This window comes from Carcharodon carcharias, chromosome 5 (genome assembly GCF_017639515.1).
Source record: "Carcharodon carcharias isolate sCarCar2 chromosome 5, sCarCar2.pri, whole genome shotgun sequence".
In the NCBI taxonomy this organism is placed as follows: Eukaryota; Metazoa; Chordata; class Chondrichthyes; order Lamniformes; family Lamnidae; genus Carcharodon; species Carcharodon carcharias.
Genome location: NC_054471.1, coordinates 196414416 through 196432353, shown reverse-complemented (window position 1 = coordinate 196432353; position 17938 = coordinate 196414416). Strand labels below are relative to the sequence as shown.

Below are 17938 nucleotides of genomic sequence, written 5' to 3'. Positions count from 1 at the left end.
GCTGGACAACCACAGGTGTGGGAAGTGTCAACAGCTGGAGGAGCTCAAGCTCCAAGCTTCATGTGCAGCACTGCAGTGCATCCACAGGCTGAGGGCATCAGATAGTCAGAGCTTTGAAGCCTAGACAACTCAGTCCTATTCTGTGCTTATTTTTATTTAATGAAAAATATAAAAATATAAGTTCCTTAAGGGTCCAACTTTGGCCTCTTTCTCTTCTCCATCTACACACTGTCCCTTGGCTACATTACTTGCAGACATCAGTTAGCTCCCACATGCATGTCAGTGATACCAATCTCTAGCTCTTCACTATTTCTCTCGATCCCTTGGCTGTGTCAGTGTTGTCTTTCTGTTTGTCTGACATCCAGTCTTAGATGATCTTCCAGCTAAACATTATGAAGACCAAAGTCACTGTTGACAGTCCTCAACACAAGCTCCTCCCCCTTGCCACCCATTTCTGGCCACCCTGTCAGGCTCAATCAGACTGTTGGCAACTTCAGCATTTTGCTCAACTCCAAGTTCGATTTCCAACCCCATATCATCTCCATCACCTACCTTCACTTCCGTAACATTTCCTGACTTTGCCCCATCTCAGCCCAAACAAAATATTCATCTATGCCTTTGTCATCTCCAGACTCAACAATTCCAATACCCTCCTGCCCATCCTTCATATTCTTTAAACCTTACACATCCTGTATCACATCCCACACTAAATCCCTTGTTTGATCATTCCAAGTATTTGTAACAAGATAGATGACTTGACAGCACATATAGAAATAAATGAATATGGCTTGTTAGCTATTACAGAGATGCGGTTGCATGGTGACTAAGACTGGGAACTCAATATTCAAGGGTATTCGACGTTCTGGAAAAATAGGCAAAAAGGAAAAGGAGGTGGGGTAGCTTTGTTAATAAAGGAAGTTATCAGTGCAGTGGTGGGTGGTGATATAGATGCAATAGATCGTGATGTGAAATCAGATTGGGTGGAAATAAGGAATAGCCAAGGGGAAGAAGTCACGGGTGGGAGTCATCTAGAGGTCCCCGAAGAGTTGCCTCACTATAGGACAAAGTATAAATCGGGAAATAATGGAGGCATGTAAGAAGGGCGCTACAATTGTCATGGGTGATTTTAATCTGCATACTGACTGGACAAATCAGATTGACAGGAGTAACATGGAAGACGAATTTGTAGAGTGCGTCAGGGAATGTTTCTTACAGCAGATTGGAAAACCGCTAATGTGACGCCCCTGTTTAAGAATGGGGAGGGAGGGGGAAGAGACAAAAAGCAGGAAACTATAGGGAAATTGCTAGGGTCCATTATTAAGGGAGAAATAGCAGGTCATTTAGAAAAACTTAACACAATCAAACAGTCATCATGGTTTTGTGAAAGTGAAATCATGTTTGACAAATTTGCTAGAGTTCTTTGAGAATATAACAGGCAGAGTTGATGAAGGGGAACCGGTGGATGTAGTGTATTTGGATTTCCAGAAGACATTTGAAAAAGTGCCACAAAAAAGGTTATTGCACAAGATAAGAGCTCACGGTATTGGGGGTATTGTATTAGCATGGATTGAGGATTGGTTAACACACAGAAGACAGAGAGTCGGGATTAATGAGTGTTTTTCAGGTTGGAAAGACGTTAACTAGTGGAGTGCCACAAGGATCAGTCCTAGGGACTCAATTATGTACTATCTTTATTAATGACTTGGAGGAGGGGGCAGAGTTTAATGTATCCAAATTTGCTGATGAGACAAAAGTAGGTGGGAGGGCATGTTGTGATGAGGACATAAGGAAGCTGCTAGGGGATATAGATAGGCTGAGTGAGTAGGCAAAAACTTGGCAGATGGAGTTTAGTGTGGGAAAGTGTGAGGTCATGCACTTTGGTAGGAAAAATTAAAAGGCAGACTATTATTTAAATGGAGAGACACTCCAAAAAAAGTGCGGCACAGAGAGATCTGGGTGTTCTTGTGCATGAAACACAAAAAGTTAGCATGCAGGTGCAGCATGTAATTAAGGAGGTAAATGGAATTTTGGCCTGTATTGCTAGGGGGGTTGAGTTCAAAAATAGGAAAGCCTTGTTACAACTGTACAGGCTGTTGGTCAGTCCACACCTGGAGTACTGTGTATAGTTTTGGTCCCCGTATTTAAGAAAGGATATACTGGCAATGGAGGCAGTTGAAAAGAGATTCACTAGGCTGATTTCTGGGATGAAGGGGTTGACAAGAACGGCTAAACAGGCCTTTATTCATTAGAGTTTAGAAGAATGAGGGGTGATCTTATTGAAATGTACAAGATTCTGAGGGGGCTTGACAGGGTAGATATTGAGAAGATGTTTCCATTGGTGGGGGAATCTCGAACTAGGGGACATAGTTACAGAATAAGGGGACACTCATTTAAAACTGAGATGTGAAGGAATTTCTTCTATCAGAGGGTAGTAAATGTCTGGAATTCTCTACCTCAGAGAGTTGTAGAGGATAGATCACTGAAAGTGTTTAAAGAGGAGATAGATTTTTGAAATATCGGGGAGTTGAGGGCTATGAGGAACTGGTACAAAAGAGGAGTTGAGGCCTGGGGCAGATCAGCCATGATCTTACTGAATGGTGGGGCAGCCTTGAGGGGCTGAATGGTCTACTCCTGCTCCTATTTCTTATGTTGTTATGTTCAATCCTTGCTTACCTTTGCTAGTTCCTGATTCCCTAACATCTCATTTAAAATTTTCATCCAAATAGTTAAATTCACGTATGATCTCACTCCTCCCAAGCTCTATAACCTCCTCTTACAAACAACTGCCAACTTTTTGCTTCCTCCAACCTTCCTTTGTATCCCCTCCCCTCACCCCACCATTGGCAGTTGTTCACCCACCATTGTTCAGCTGCCTTGGTCCAAATCTCTGTGTCTCTCCACTTCCTGCTCTTTCTTTTAAGATCCTCTTTCGAGCTCACCGCTTTGATCAAGCTTCTGATCACCCTTTGAAATTATTCATCGGCTCGGTGTTTATTTTTCCTTACCTGCTTGTAAACCTTTTGTTCTATGTAAAAATCATGATATAAAAACAAACTTTGTTCACTGTTTTTTGATTTGCATTTGTGGGCACAGAGTTTTAGAAAAGGTTGCTGCTCATTGGCAGACAAATTCTAAATCAAGATCTGCTAAAATCTGCATACAAATTAATGGAAGCATAGATTTACACTTTCAATCTGATTTTTGAGACTTCATAATATGCATATATGTTGCCCACAACGACAAAGGCTTGGACCCCTTCGGGTTAACAAATCTTGGTACATTATGTGTCAACAGCAGGCAGACCAAAGATGGGGATGATTCAGAAAGAAAGAATTTATGTTAAGAAGTTGGCACCAAAAATAGGAAAAAGTGTTATTAGTGGGAATGGTCTACAACCTGAAGGGAGGAGAAAGCTTATCAACTAGCAAAAGTTAAGAAAACAAGTTAGCCTTGCATTTCTATACAGCTTTTCATAACTTCAGAATGTCTTAACATGCTTTACAGTCAACTACGTACTGTTTTTAAGGTGTAGTCAGTGCTGTAATGTAGAAGTGTGACTGCCAATTTTAGTACAGCAAAGCCCCACAAACAGCAATGTGATAATGACCAGATTATCTATTTCAGTGAGCTTGGCTGAAGGATAAATATTGGCCAGAACACCAGGGAGAACTTAAAAACAGTGCTGGAAATCCAAAACAAAAACAGAATTACCTGGAAAAACTCAGCAGGTCTGGCAGCATCGGCGGAGAAGAGCAAAGTTGACATTTCAGTTCTGTTGAAGGGTCATGAGGACTCGAAATGTCAACTTTGCTCTTCTCTGCTGATACTGCCAGACCTGCTGAGTTTTTCCAGGTAATTCTGTTTATGTACCAGGGAGAACTTCCCCAGTGTCATGGGATTCTTTACAGCCAACTACGAGGGCAGATGGAGCTTCAATTTAACGGCTCATCAGAAAGATGGCACCTCCAACAATGCAGCACTCTCTTGATAGTCCACAGCATCAGCTGAGATTATGTGCTCATGTCTCTGGAGTGGGTCTTGAACCCATGACCTTTGGGCTCAGAGGTGAGAGGACTACCGCTGAGCTGTGGCTGACATTTAACCAGTGGTATTTTGGCAAAAAATGTTGCTTACATTAGAAACAAATCAAAATCCAGCTTAATAGGCTGGCCTATTAAAAGGGATGGTTGTTTGGATGGTTTGGACTGATAAGGGGGAAGTTAAATATCCAAAATGGCTGGGCTGGTGTTAGTGGAGATGTTTTCAAAAAATGTTTAAATCTCATATCCAACACCAATCACTGCACTTCTGGGCCTAATAGAGCTGGGACAAGGGACTGGTATCCAACTCATTCCCAGTAGGTGGGTTGGACATTTAAATACTTAAATGAGGCTGGAAGCTACAGTGTAACCCTAACCAGCTGCGTTTACCAGAACTTGCGAAATCTAGCTGCTGAAAGGAGGCACGAATAGATTCAACGGAAGATAGATACTCTTACAGAACTGTTTGTTGTTTGTGGGCCAGGAGGAGAAGGAGTGCTTACCCCAGGCCCAAGCTTACCCACTTGACTTGGATCAGAACCCATCCCTCCTCCCTGGGATCAAGGATCAGACTCCCCTCTCACCATGCTCTCAGTAGCAGTGGCAGGCTCCCTACCTGGGGCTGCGCACCAAGCCTGTCAATCAGATTGACTTACACGCCGGGAATCTGACAAAAAAAAACACGTATGCTGTGCAGTCAAAACTGCGCAGCATGTGGAATTGAAATTCCGCACCAACACCTACACAAGCCGTCCTCATCAGAATGGGACCCCACAAGGGCTGTGCAGTGCCCAATACTGTCATGGACAGATAAATCTGCGACAGGAGGGTTGGTGGGGACAATATCTAGTAGGTTTTTCCCTCTAGTTGATTCCCACACCACCTGCCACAGGCCTAGTCTGGCAGAAACGTCCTCAGGTCTTCGCCAGATTGGTCATGGGTGATGCTACTGAGCCATTCTTGGTGTCCTTGCCACCCTCAGTGGTTCTTCGAAGTGATGTTTAACACGTAGGAGAACTGATTCATCAGCTGAAGGAGGGAAGTATGTGGTAATCAGCAGGAGGTTTCGTTGCCTATGCTTGCTCTGATGCCATGAGACTTTATGGGGTCCAGAGTCAATGATGAGGACTCCCAGGGCAACTCCCTTCCAACTGAATAGCATTTTGTTGCCACCTCTGGTGGGTCTGTCCTGCTTGTGGGACAGGGCTTGGCCAAGGATGATGATTGTGGTATCTGGGACATTGGCTATAAAGTAAAGCCAATTTTGTCACAAGGAGGAAGGCTTTGTAGGCTCAATAGTTCCGGGCGTGCCACTGTTGTTTCCAGTGCCTAGGTTAATGCCAGGTGGTCCGTCTGGTTTTATTCCTTTTTGGCTTTTCTGCAGTGGATTTTGGTACAACTGAGTGACTTGCTAGGCCATTTCAGAGTTAACCACATGGCTGTGTGTCTGGAGTCACATATAGCCCAGGACAGGTAATGATGGCAGATTTCCTTCCCTAAAGGACATTAAGTGAGTAAGATGGGTTTTTAAGATAATTGATGACAATTTCATGGTCACTATTACTGAGAATAGCTTTTTCAAATCCAGATTTTTATTAATTGAATTTATTAATCAATTGAATTCATTAATTAAATGAATTTAAATTCCACCAGCTGCCACAGTGGGTTTTGAACCCATGACCTGTACAGCATTAGCGTTGGCCTCTGGATTACTAGTCCAGTGGCATTACCACTATGCCAACATCTCCCCAGTAATCTGACAATATGTTGATTACTTATCACTTCAGAAAACGCAAAGGAATAAAATCTATTCCACACCAAGAACATATGTCTAAAATTACAGTACTTACCCAAACTTAAATAATAAAAAGGAAGAGCAGCTAAATTTGTTGAATACTGTGGTAATATGTAAAGTCCACCTGGTGGTTTATTCCATATGAACATATTTCTTGCTATATGCGAATATATCCTATCGTGTATGATCTGTGGAAGATAATAATGTAAATGTTATTCAGTTTGATTTTCATTGTACAGTTTGCTATAAACTTTGCACAAATTTCTAAACTTATATAAAAAAAACTACAATGCTCATCCCTCCTCTATACTTCAGCAAGTATAAGGAATAAAAACAGAAAATGCTGGAAAAACACAGCATGTCTGACAGCATCTGTGGAGAGAGAAAAACAGATTTAATGTTTCGAGTCTGTATGACTCTTCAGAGCTGTATTTTGCTTTTCCCCTAGCAAGTATAAGGTATTGTTAGGAGAGAATGGAGGCTGGAAGTGTGCTGTGGACTCTCAAAGGAACACAGCTACATAGGAACACATGTTTTAAGTCACTAAAGCAGCTCAGGATGGGAACTGAGCCTCTTACTGGTAGATCTTCATAGTAGTTACACTTTGCCATTAAAATTAAAATATCTTCTATTGGCATCATGATTGTTTCCAAATACAGTACTTTGTCCAGGAACTATTTTCCACAGCAATTTTGACTTGTTTAAAAAGCATTAAAAAAAAAACTTACAACATCTTCCAAGACCTCCAATCAACTGCAATTAAATTTTACAATGTTTATTAAGTTACTTGCAGTTATCAAATATGTGCAGATAGCTGTGTTTCAACTCTGTACAAAGTAATTGGAAGTTTAAAATGACCATGTTAATAGTATGTTTTAAATGGTAGACAAAGAAATTTCACATGAATGCACTAAATTATTTGATATTAATATCATGGAGCACAATTTCAATCCAAAAGAGAGGCTGCAAATTCCATTGATAGAATTACAAAAAACTTCCATAGGATGTGGGCGTCTCTGGCTGGGCCAGCATTTATTGCCCATCCCTAGTTGCCCTTGAGAATGTGGTGGTAAACTGCCTTCTTGAACTGCTGTAGTCCATGTGGTGTAGGTACACCCACATTGCTGTTAGGGAGGGAGTTCCAGGATTTTGACCCAGTAACAGTGAATGACAGCAATGTAGTCTCAAGTCAGTATGGTGTGAGGCTTGGAGGAGAATGTGCAGGTGGTGGTGTTTCCATGCATCTGCTGCCCTTGTCCTTCTAGGTGGTAGAGGTCACTGGCTTGGAAGGTGCTATCAAAGGAGCTTTGATGAGTTGTTACAGTGCATCTTGTAGATGGTACTAACTGCTGCCACTGTATGTCATTGGTGGAGGGAGTGCATGTTTAAGGTGCTGAATGGGGTGCTGATCAAGCGGGCTGCTGTGTCCTGAATGGTGTCGAACCTCTTGAGTGTTGTTGGAGCTGCACACATCCAGGCAAATGGAGATTATTCCATTACAATCTTGACCTGTGCCTTGTAGATGGTGGGCAGACTTTCAGGAGTCAGGAGAGTTATTCGTTGCAGGCTTCCTAGCCTTCAATCTGCTCTTCTAGCCACAGTATTAATATAGCTGTTCCAGTTCAGTTTCTGGTCAATAATAATCCCCAAGATGTTGATAATGGGGGATTCAGTGATGATAATGCCATTTGAATGTCAAGGGGAGATAGTTGGATTCTCTCTTGTTGGAGATGGTCATTGCCTGGCACCTGTGTGGTGTGAATATTATTTGACACTTATCAACCCCAGTCTGAACATTGTCCAGGTCTTGCTGCATTTTGGGCATAGACTACTTCAGTATCTGTGGAGTCGCGAATGGTGCTGAATGTCATCAATGAACATCCCCACTTCTGACTTTATGATGGAAGGAAGGTCATTGATGAAGCAGCTGAAGATGGTTGGGCCTAGGACATTACCCTGAGGAACTCCTGCAGTGATCCTGGAACTGAGATGATTGACCTCCAACAACCACATCTTCCTTTGTGCTAGGTGTGACTCCAACCAGGGGAGAATTTTCCCCCTGATTCCCATTAACTCCAGTTTTGTTAGGACTCTTTGATACCACACTCAGTCAATGCTGCCTTGATGTCATGGGCAATTACTCTCATTTCATCTTGGGTTCAGCTCTTCAGTCCATGTTCGGACCAAGACTGCAATGAGGTCAGGAGTTAAGTGGCCCTGGCAGAATCCAAAATGAGCATCAGTGAGCAGGTTATGGCTGACTTAATGTTGCTTGATAGAACTGTTGATACCTTTAATCACTTTGCTGATGATCGAGAGTAGACTGATGGGGCGGAAATTTGTTCTGCTTTTGGTGAACAGGACATACCTGGGCAATTTTCCACATTGTTGGGTAGATGCCAGTGTCATAGTTGTACTTGAACAGCTTGACCAGCGGCTCGGCAAGGTCTGGAGCACAAGTCTTCAGTACTGTTGTCAGAATATTGTCAGGACCATAGCCTCTACAGTATCCAGTGCCTCCAGCCATTTCTTGAAATCATGTGGCGTGAATGGAATGGGCTGAAGACGGCATCTGTGATGTTAGACACCTCCGGAGGAGACTGAGATGGATCAGCCATTTGGCACTTCTGGCTCAAGCTGGTTGCTTCAGCTTTGTCTTTTGCACAGATGTGCTGGGTTCCCCCATCATTTGAGAATGGGAATATTTGTGGGCCTTCCTCCTCTAGTTATTTGCTTAATTGTCCACCACCATTCATGACTGGATGTGGCAGGACTGCAGACCTTAGGTCTGATCCCTCGGTTGTGGGATTGCTTAGCTCTGTCTATCGTACTTCCGCAGTTTGGCATGCAAGTCGCACTGAAGTTGACACCTCATTTTTAGGATAAGAATGAAGAAAAGCTCTTCTGAAGAAGAGTCATACGGACTTGAATCGATAACTCTGTTTCTCTCTCCATAGATGCTGCCAGACCTGATGAGCTTTTCTAGCATTTTCTGTTTTTATTTCAGATTTCCAGCATCCATCCACGGTATTTTGCTTTTACCTCCTATTTAGGTGTGCCTGGTGCTGCTCCTGGCATCCCCTCCTGCCCCCTTCATTGAACCAGGGTTGACTTCCTGTTTGATGGTAATGGTAGAATGGAGGGTATGCTGGCCCATGAGGTTACACATTGTGGTTGTGTAAAATTCTGCTGCTGCTGATGGCCCACAGTGCCTCATGGGTGCCCAGTTTCGAACTGCTAGGTCTGGTTGAAATCTGCAAATTGAATTTAGCATGGTAGTAGTGCCACACAGCACGATGGATGATATCCTCAATGTGAAGACAGGACTTTGTCTCCATAAGGACACCAATGCTGTCATGGACAGATGCATCTGAAGCAGGAAGCTTGGTGAGGATGAGGTCAAGTGTGTTTTTCCCTCTTGTTTGTTCCCTCACCACCTGCCACAGACCCAGTCTAGCAGCTAGGTCCTTCAGGACTCGGTCACCTCTGTCAGTATTATTGCTATGGAGCCACTCTTGGTGATGGACATTGAAGTCCCCCACCCAGAGTATATTCTGTGTCCTTGCCATCCTCAGTGCTTCCTCCAATGGGTGTTCAACACGGAGGAGCACTGGTTCATCAGCTAAAGTTGCGAGGGTTTGATTGGGGGCTGGGTGGTATATGGTAAGCAGCAAGAGGTTTCCTTACCCATGTTTGACCTGATACCATGAGACTTCATGATCCAGAGTCAATGTTGAGCACTCCCAGCACAACTCCCTCCCAACTGTATACCACTGTGCTACCACCTCTGGTGCACATACCCAGGGATGGTGATGGTGGTGTCTAGGACATAGCCATGTTCATGGAATCTTACCTTACAGACAATGTCAGGCTTTTGCTTGACTGGTCCATGGGACAGCTCTTCCAATTTTTGCACAAGCCCCCAGATGCTAGTAAGGAGGACTTTGCTGGGTTGACAGAGCTGGGTTTGCTCTTGTCATTGCCAGAACTGAGTGGTCCTTCCTGCTTCATTCCTTTTAGATTTTGTAGTGGTTTGATACAACTGAGTGGCTTGCTAGATTATTTTAGAGGGCATTTAAGAGTCACATTTAGGCCAGACCAGGAAACAACAGCAGATTAGTGAGCCAGATGGGTTTTTCCAACAATGTTTTCATGGTCACAGTTGCCGAGACTAGCTTTTATTTTTATTTCCAGATTTATTTATTGAATTCCAATTTCGCCAGTTGCCACAGTGGGATTTGAACCCGTGTCCCCAGAGCATTACCATCACGTCACTGCCTCCCACTACATTCTCATAATTTGCAAGGATAAATTCACTGATAAAGCACTCCAACAGGGAACCGGGCTTGAATGGTGTATAGGTCAGAGATGGAGCTACAATAATGTGGTGTTGATCCTGCAATCTTCACTCCCTTTGAGCACAAGATCAACAAGTTTACCCCAATAATGTCATCAGGACAATAATTGCATTGAATCAAAAATACCATCCTCGTTTTGTCCTCTGCATTCCATAGTGTTTATCTTTGACAATGGAGTACCTTTTCAATTTGTAATAAGCAAGTTTGCTTTAAAATGTATATATTAATAATAAAAACTGTATGCTCTGTCAGTCAACAGGTTTGTGTCAACATTGACGGTGAGTTTCTCCACATTAATTGCGTTAACACTTGGTGATATCCGCCTCCTGTCATATTTTCAGTATGAATTTCCTAATAATATGAGCTGTAACACAGCAGTTGAAAACTCTGGCCACTGGGTGACACTTGGGGAGCGGTGTATTTTTCTTCTCTCGGTTCTAAATTGGTGCCATATTGGTTCAGCTGAGTGTTGTTGGAGCTGCACTCACCCAAGCAAGTGGAGAGTATTCCATCACACTCCTGACCTTGCAGATAGTGGACAAGCTTTGTGGGAGTCAGGAGGTGAGTTACTCGCTGCCAAAGTCCCAACCTCCTACCTGCTCGTGTAGCCATGGTGGTTCCCTGTTGGAGTGCAGGATCAGTGAATTTATCCCTTGCATAGTGGTAACTGGAGAGGACCTTTTTCAATCAGTCAGCAAATTATGAGAATGTATTCAGTTAATTAGTTTTAATGAGTATTTTTACCAGTGTTTATAATTGGTAACTCTTTCAGGTAATAGGTAATGTTTAAAATGTCTCTTTGGCTACTGTTTTAGCCAGGCCTCTGACGTTTCCTGCCTCCTGAAAACAGAGGGAAGTTTTGGTACATGGTACTGTATACCTCTGCTTCTTTCGTTACACAACAACGTATATTTATATAGTGCCTTTAACGTAACAAAGCGTCCCCAGGTGCTTCACAGGAACATTATAAAGCAAAGTATAACACTGAGCTACAAAAGGAGATATTAGGTCAGATGATCAAAAGCTTGGTCAAAGAGGTAGGCTTTAAGGAATGTCTTAAAGGAGAGAAATGAGGTAGAGAGGGAGAGAGGCATGGGGAAGGAATTCCAGTATTAGGGGCCTAGGTAACTGAAGGTACAGCCAGCAATGGTGGAACAATTATAATTGGGAATGTTTAAGGGGCTTGAATTAGAGAAATACAGATGTCTTGGATGGTTGTGGGGCTGGTGGAGATGACAGAGTTACAGAGGAGTGAGGCAATGGAGGGATTTGAAAACAAGATTGAGAATTTTTAAAGTCTAGGCATTGCTTGACCGGAAACCACTGTAAGCCAGCGAGCACAGGGGCAATAGGGGAACAGGACTTGCTGCAAGGTAAGAAACGGGCAGCAGAGCTTTGGAAGGCCTCATGTTTATGGAGGGTAGAATGTGGAAGATCAGCTAAGAGTGCATTGGGATAGTCGAGTCTAGATGTTACAAAGGCATGCTTGAGGGTTTCAGCATTAGATGACTAAGACAGGACAAAGTCAGGCAATGTTACGGAGGTGGAAATTGGCAGTCTTTGTGATAGCATGAACATACAAGGTCAACATTGCTCTGCCATGAACAACAGTTGGCCCTGCTCTTCTGAGGTTAAGTGGGGCACAGACATGATTACTTAGCACTCACTGCTCTGCATGCTCTCTTTCTGCAAACTATGCATTTAAACAAATAGACCTTTTTTCTTAGTCCTGCCCTACCCAAAATGTGCAGAATGTCAGATTCTCCTTGGAGGAAGAGCTCTACCTCCATCATCTCACTGAGCACAATATTGAATCCTGAATGAAGAAAGCTCATGACTTCTTTCCACTAACTCAGTGGGAATATGAGTGGTGAGGAGGATATCAAGAGGCTTCAAGGCGATTTAGACAAGTTGAGGGAGTGGGCAAATACATGGCAGATGCAGTATAACATGGATAGATGTGATGTTATCCACTTTGGTAGGAAAACAGAATGGCAGAGTATTATTTAAATGGTGATAGATTGGGAAGTGTTGATGTACAAGAGGGACATGGGTGTCCTTGTACACCAATCACTGGAAGCAAGCATGCAGGTGCAGCAAGCGGTTAAGAAGGCAAATGGTATGTTGGCCTTCATTACAGGAGGACTTGAGTACAGGAGCAAGGATGTCTCACTGCAGCTGTACAGGCCTTGCTAAGACCACACCTGGAGTACTGTGTGTAGTTTTGGTCTCCTTACCTAAAAAAGGATATACTTGCCATGGAGGGAGTGCAGCAAAGGTTCACCAGACTGATTCCTGGGATGGCAGGATTGTCATCTGAGGAGAGATTGGGTCGACTAGGCCTGTACTCACTGGAGTTTAGAAGAATGAGAGGAAATCTCATTGAAACATAAAATTCTGACAGGGCTGGACAGACTGGATGCAGGGATTATGTTTCCTCTGGCTGGGGGGGTCTAGAACAAGGGGTCATAGTCTCAGGATATGGGGTAGACCATTTAGGGCTGAGATAAGGAGAAACTTCTTCACTCAGAGGTTGGTGAACCTGTGAAATTCTCTCACAGAAGTCTGTGAAGGCCAAGTCACTGAATATATTTAAGAAGGAAACAGACAGATTTCTAGAATCTAAGTGCGTCAATGGGTATGGGGAGAACGGGGGAGTATGACGTTGATATAGAGGGTCAGCCATGATCATATTGAATGGCGGAGCAGGCTCAAAGGGCTCCTAATTTCTATGTTTCTACATAAAACCCCCTTCTCCAACAAGGCAGAAAATTAGTCTATGGTAAGGGATACCCAGTTCTCTCCCTCAAAATTGAACAGATCAGACCTTGAAGAGGGGAACTATTCCTAAAGCAACCCCCCCATCCACATCACTGATTTAAAAATGAAGGCCTGGGATAGCCAGGCTATTTGAGGAAAAACATCTCTGGGTCTCAGATAGCAAAGGATTCAGAGCAGCTTGCTGTCCAGTCCCAATAGAATTTGTTACACCCCATCTATTCTTTGTCCATCCCCTTCCCCTTACTGTCTCTCCTCTATCTCACTCTGATCCCCCTCTTTCTTCCTTTGCAGCTTGTCCTCTCCACATTCCATGTCTATTGTCCCCATCCTCCTCTTCTCTCCTCCTCTTGCCCTTTCTCCTCCTTCATCCTTCTCCTTTCCACAGCCACTCTTCCTGTCTCTGACTCCTTCCTCACCTCTCCCTTCCCTATGCTGCTCTCCATCTTCATCTCCTTCAATCTGCCTTCTCCTTATTTATCTAGTCCACATCCCCCTGCCCAATTATCCCTTGGATCCCTTCCCACGCTTGCCCTGAATATGGCGCTTGGTCTTCAGTATCTGTATGCAATACCACAGAGGGTCATTAGAACTAACTAATAATTTGCATATGGGATTAAGCCTTTATTTTGTTTAATTCAAATATTTGTGTAAAGTATTCCTGCCTTAAGCCTAAACAGAATAAAATAATTGTGACAAGTCATACTATATTTGTTCTTCACAAATAACATTATTTTGGCAAGGGCATCAATTAATCTATCCAGAAATGGGTGGCAGAGAGCATCTTCTCAAACCCTGTGACATTATGGGATTAGGCAATCTTCTGACCTTGGATGTGATATGTAATCTTCTTGTCAGTCAATCACTCTTTAAACTCTATCACTGTAGCTCAGCTAATAGCATCAAGGTTGTAGCAAACTGCTATTTGTCAATTCCATCTAAAATTGGACAGTCATTCCACTATTTCCTTACTTAAAATCAGTCAAGTGCTTTTCAGAAATCATATTGAATAGACAGATAAAGTGAAATGAAAAATGTTTGCACCGCTCAATATAGCCTAAAAAAGTTATTTTCTCAATTTGTCATCATGCTCAAAATATTCTGGAAAATATTTTATGATTACACAAGGATTTTTGTAAGATAACTTAAAACACACAATCGGCCTTATTTAAGTCTCTCCTGAGTCAATTGAACAATTGGCCCAAAAGTAGCTTTGATAAAATGTTTTAGGAACAGATGAACCCCTCGGCTAAGGATAAAATGGGAAAAAAAAATACGGGAAAAAAGTATTTTGCTTCTAAATAGACATGTGCTGAAGTAGGATAAGTGTAAAAATAGTGTGGAAAACCTGTTGGGCAAAACACAATGAGAGCATAGATAAGAAACTGAAGGAATATGTTCTGTGACATTTGTGGTTGTATAACACAACAAACTACAGAATACAATTTTAGTGGAGGCATTGTTCATCAGGATTTATTAGATATCAGCTATTTGTTGATTGAACAACAGCAAACTGGATGACATAATTTGGACAGATATTTTATTTGACAATTAACAGTAAAATACTAGGAAACATTTAAAACATCAATTTTCATGATGTCTGCAACTGAAACTCATGGCTTGATAATACAAACTGTGAAATCTGTGTCAAGTTGATCATTCAGATGCTACCATAGAAAAGGTTAATAAAATTGCTGTGCTTTCTCATTTAAGAAAGGGTTTCAGTTATCTTTGTTCATTCAATGTAACTTAATTAACTGATAATGTGATATTGAGTCCTACGTTTTGGGGGTGCTAATGAGATGATGCCAGCCATTTAATTCAGAATCAGGTCTGTTTATATGCATTTCAATATGGGGTAGTATCAGACTCCAAAGGTGGTTAGGAGGTGGAACTCACTAACTGCGATGGGGTAAAAGTGACAAAGTGCTGTCCTGAATTTACAGCATTTTATTTCTGTTGTGTAATGTTACCAAAATGCAGCCGCTTCTTCAAAGAAATTAAGCAAATAAAAGCAGGGTTAATCATCTGACTGTTCTGTCCTTACTGAAGTCTGAAGGATGGTCAGGTAAAAGAACTGGATAAAGACTTGAAGGGGCTAAGTTTTCAGAGCTATGAGGGATTAGCAGCAAGGTGGACTAACTGGGTAGCTCTTTCGAAAGGCTGGCACAGACACAATGTGCTGTATAATTCTGTGAAGAGAAAGTTTATCACTCCCACCTCACAAGTGAAATTCCTTAACCAGAGGGATAAACAAAAGAAAACATTCTATTACTACGAGGCAGGAAAAGACTGGACTTTCCAAATTCCCCCCTACCCAACAGCAACATTCCCAGGATCAGGATTTTACAGTTAGCGTGTGGGAGCGGGCCCGACACGCCGGCACATGAAATCACGCGTGACGATGTTGGGCCTGCGTGCCGCTGTCATCACGCCATCTTGCGGGTGTTTCGTTTGGCGGGCGCGTGCTGGAGTTGGCCGATAATTGATAGGCCGACCGAGGCCACGAACGAAGTCATTAATTTCAAGCTTAACCGGCCTGCCTGCGTAAAGTGCCGGCGCGGAGCCGATCGCGGGCGGAGGTCAGCTCTGTGACTGTCCCCGCTCCCTCCCATCCAGGTCGCCCGGCCCAGGAAAATTCCAGGCCCAGGAATTAATCCTTAAGTACATTTTATACTTTCATTGGTAAGGTGGAGCTTTGCCTTTGGGAGCAAAGGCTGGAGAGGTCCAGATGTTCTGCAGAAAATTCTGTCCGTCAATGTTAAAAGTGAAACTTTTTGTTTTCTATCTAAGAGCCTGCTTCAATTCCGATAGACTGCTCTAACCGCTGGGGCAGCGTTTTCCTGTCGGTGAAGTGGGGGTGGGGGGGTGGGGGCAGGGCCGGTTTGCTGATGCGTAAAATGATGCGCGGTGATGTCGGGCGGGTGTCCTGACTTCACCGCGCGATGTCATTCTGACCCTCAGTTCAGCAGACGCACAGCTGCGCGCCTGCTAAACTGCCAAAGGCCTATTAAGACCTGTTAAAAACTAATTAAAGTAATTAACTGAGCTGCCTTAACCCTGTTAAGGTTGGCAGGAGGGGGGTGGGGTGCAGGCAAAGAGCCCAGGCGGCCTTCGCAATTTTTATGAAACCTCGTCCATGGGCGGGATGAGGTTTCGTGAAGGGTTTGCGAATTGAATAAAAATCTTTGAAAAGATTCATTGACGTGTTCCAGCTCATGTGACGCTGTCAACATGAGGAGACATGCTTTAAAAGTTTTTTTTCCCTTCATTTAAATTTTAAAACCATTAAACTGATCTCCCTGAGGCCCAGAGGTGCCTCACAGAGATCTCTGCGCTCTATCGCCCGCACAAGGAGCGCCCAGCACTTCCGGGCCAGTGTCACGCTGGGTGGGCCTTAATTGGCCTGCCCATGGAAAATGGTGGCGCGTCCCCAATCCGGGGTGCCGATCCGGTTTGCGCCCACCCCCGTCCGCCCCCGCACAATACTCACCCCCCACCCCCACCCACCACCCACCACCCCACACCCCACCCCCACCTCGCCCCAATGGAGGGGAATTTCTGCCTCTGGCAGAAGAGTTGGCATGAAATGAAATGAATCACTTCACTGTTTTATTTTTAATAACTGTACCTGATTTTGTAAATAAGTCTGATCAATTTTTAGCCTGGTCAGGGTGCAGTATTTCCCACCTATCTGAAGTATCTGTGTGAGTGTATCTTTAATCTAGTAAACAGCCAAAGCCAAAGTTTAATCACTTTGTCCACACGCTCTGGATGGCAGGAAGTGTGAAGATACAGATTCCAGATATCAGGGGTCATGGTCTACTTATGGAAGCTGTTGGCAGGCCTTTGACTGGCACAATGCGGCAAAAGAAGGCAAAACTGCAGGATATAGTAACTAAAAGTACATAGGTTGAATCACTCACCTCTAAAGTAGTTAATACTATCTTTTCTGCAGAAGAAAAATAAGCATCCCACAGGAACTGTGTTTGTTGCCGTAGTGCCAGTATCTTCTCATGGTGTACAGATCTAGTTATTGAAGGAAGCTGCAAAAACAAAAAAACACAGAGAGAGAACAAGAGAATTTATATGAACATTGAGCAGGATAAAAGCTATTCTGAATTGGTAGCGATACTAGAAATAAGTATTTTGGATGCAACGGAAATATGCAGGTGCCTTTGGGATCATGGAAGTATCATTTTATTTGGTTGTCTTTAGCTTCTGACGATTAGAATTTGCTTTTCTTTTAAAAATTAAAAAATGTGCACATCATCTCCTTTTACTTACTATTCTGAAATGAGCACACTCCTAAAACCTCTTTCTCACCTGCTTTTATTGTCTTTCTCTACCCGATCAATGTCTCAACTATTCCCATTCTCTACATATCCTAAATGACATCCTACACTCTCTTCACTGCCTTTTTAAACCTGTTTAAATCATTGTTCGTTACTTAGGACAAATAACAGAAGAAGATTCTAGACGTAATTCCAAAGTGAGAAGCATGGAGATAGCCAGAAGTAATTTTTTGAAGGTGAAGAATGTGTTAACACCAAGAAAACTCAAGTTTGTAACAAGGAAAAAAAATCTCAAAAATGCTGCGGTCTCCTACCGACTTTCCTGTATGTCTCAGAAACCTGGACAATAAAGAAAGATCTGTGGAAGATAATAGATGCCTTTGAAATGTGAATGCTAAGATATATGCTAAAAATTCCACGTACAGACTCATAAGACAAATGAAGAGGTGGTTAAAATTGCAAGAGCATAAAGAACTCTAAAAGGTGACATCCAGAACAGAAAATGTTAGTATTTTGGCCATTTGATCAAAGCTGAAAAGCCACAGAGATCTCTTCCAGAGGACAGAGTGGAGGGCAGCAGAAAGAAAGGTCAACCTAGGTGTAGCTGAATGACGGATGTCACCCAGCGATTGCAGACAAACTACAGTGGAAGTGTGAGGATGGTGCCTGACA

General features: G+C 43.1%; 1 protein-coding gene across 1 annotated transcript in view; it reads right to left on the bottom strand.

The window, feature by feature from the left end:
• LOC121278141 (exostosin-1-like) overlaps window positions 1-17938 on the bottom strand; it is a 728729-nt gene that overhangs the window by 176504 nt on the left and 534287 nt on the right. Inside the window, exons 5-6 of the mRNA XM_041188253.1 lie at window positions 16898-17017; window positions 5891-6023 (exon numbers count right to left, since the gene is read on the bottom strand). Coding sequence (XP_041044187.1) covers window positions 5891-6023; window positions 16898-17017 — 253 coding nt within the window. The remainder of the gene's footprint in view (window positions 1-5890; window positions 6024-16897; window positions 17018-17938) is intronic.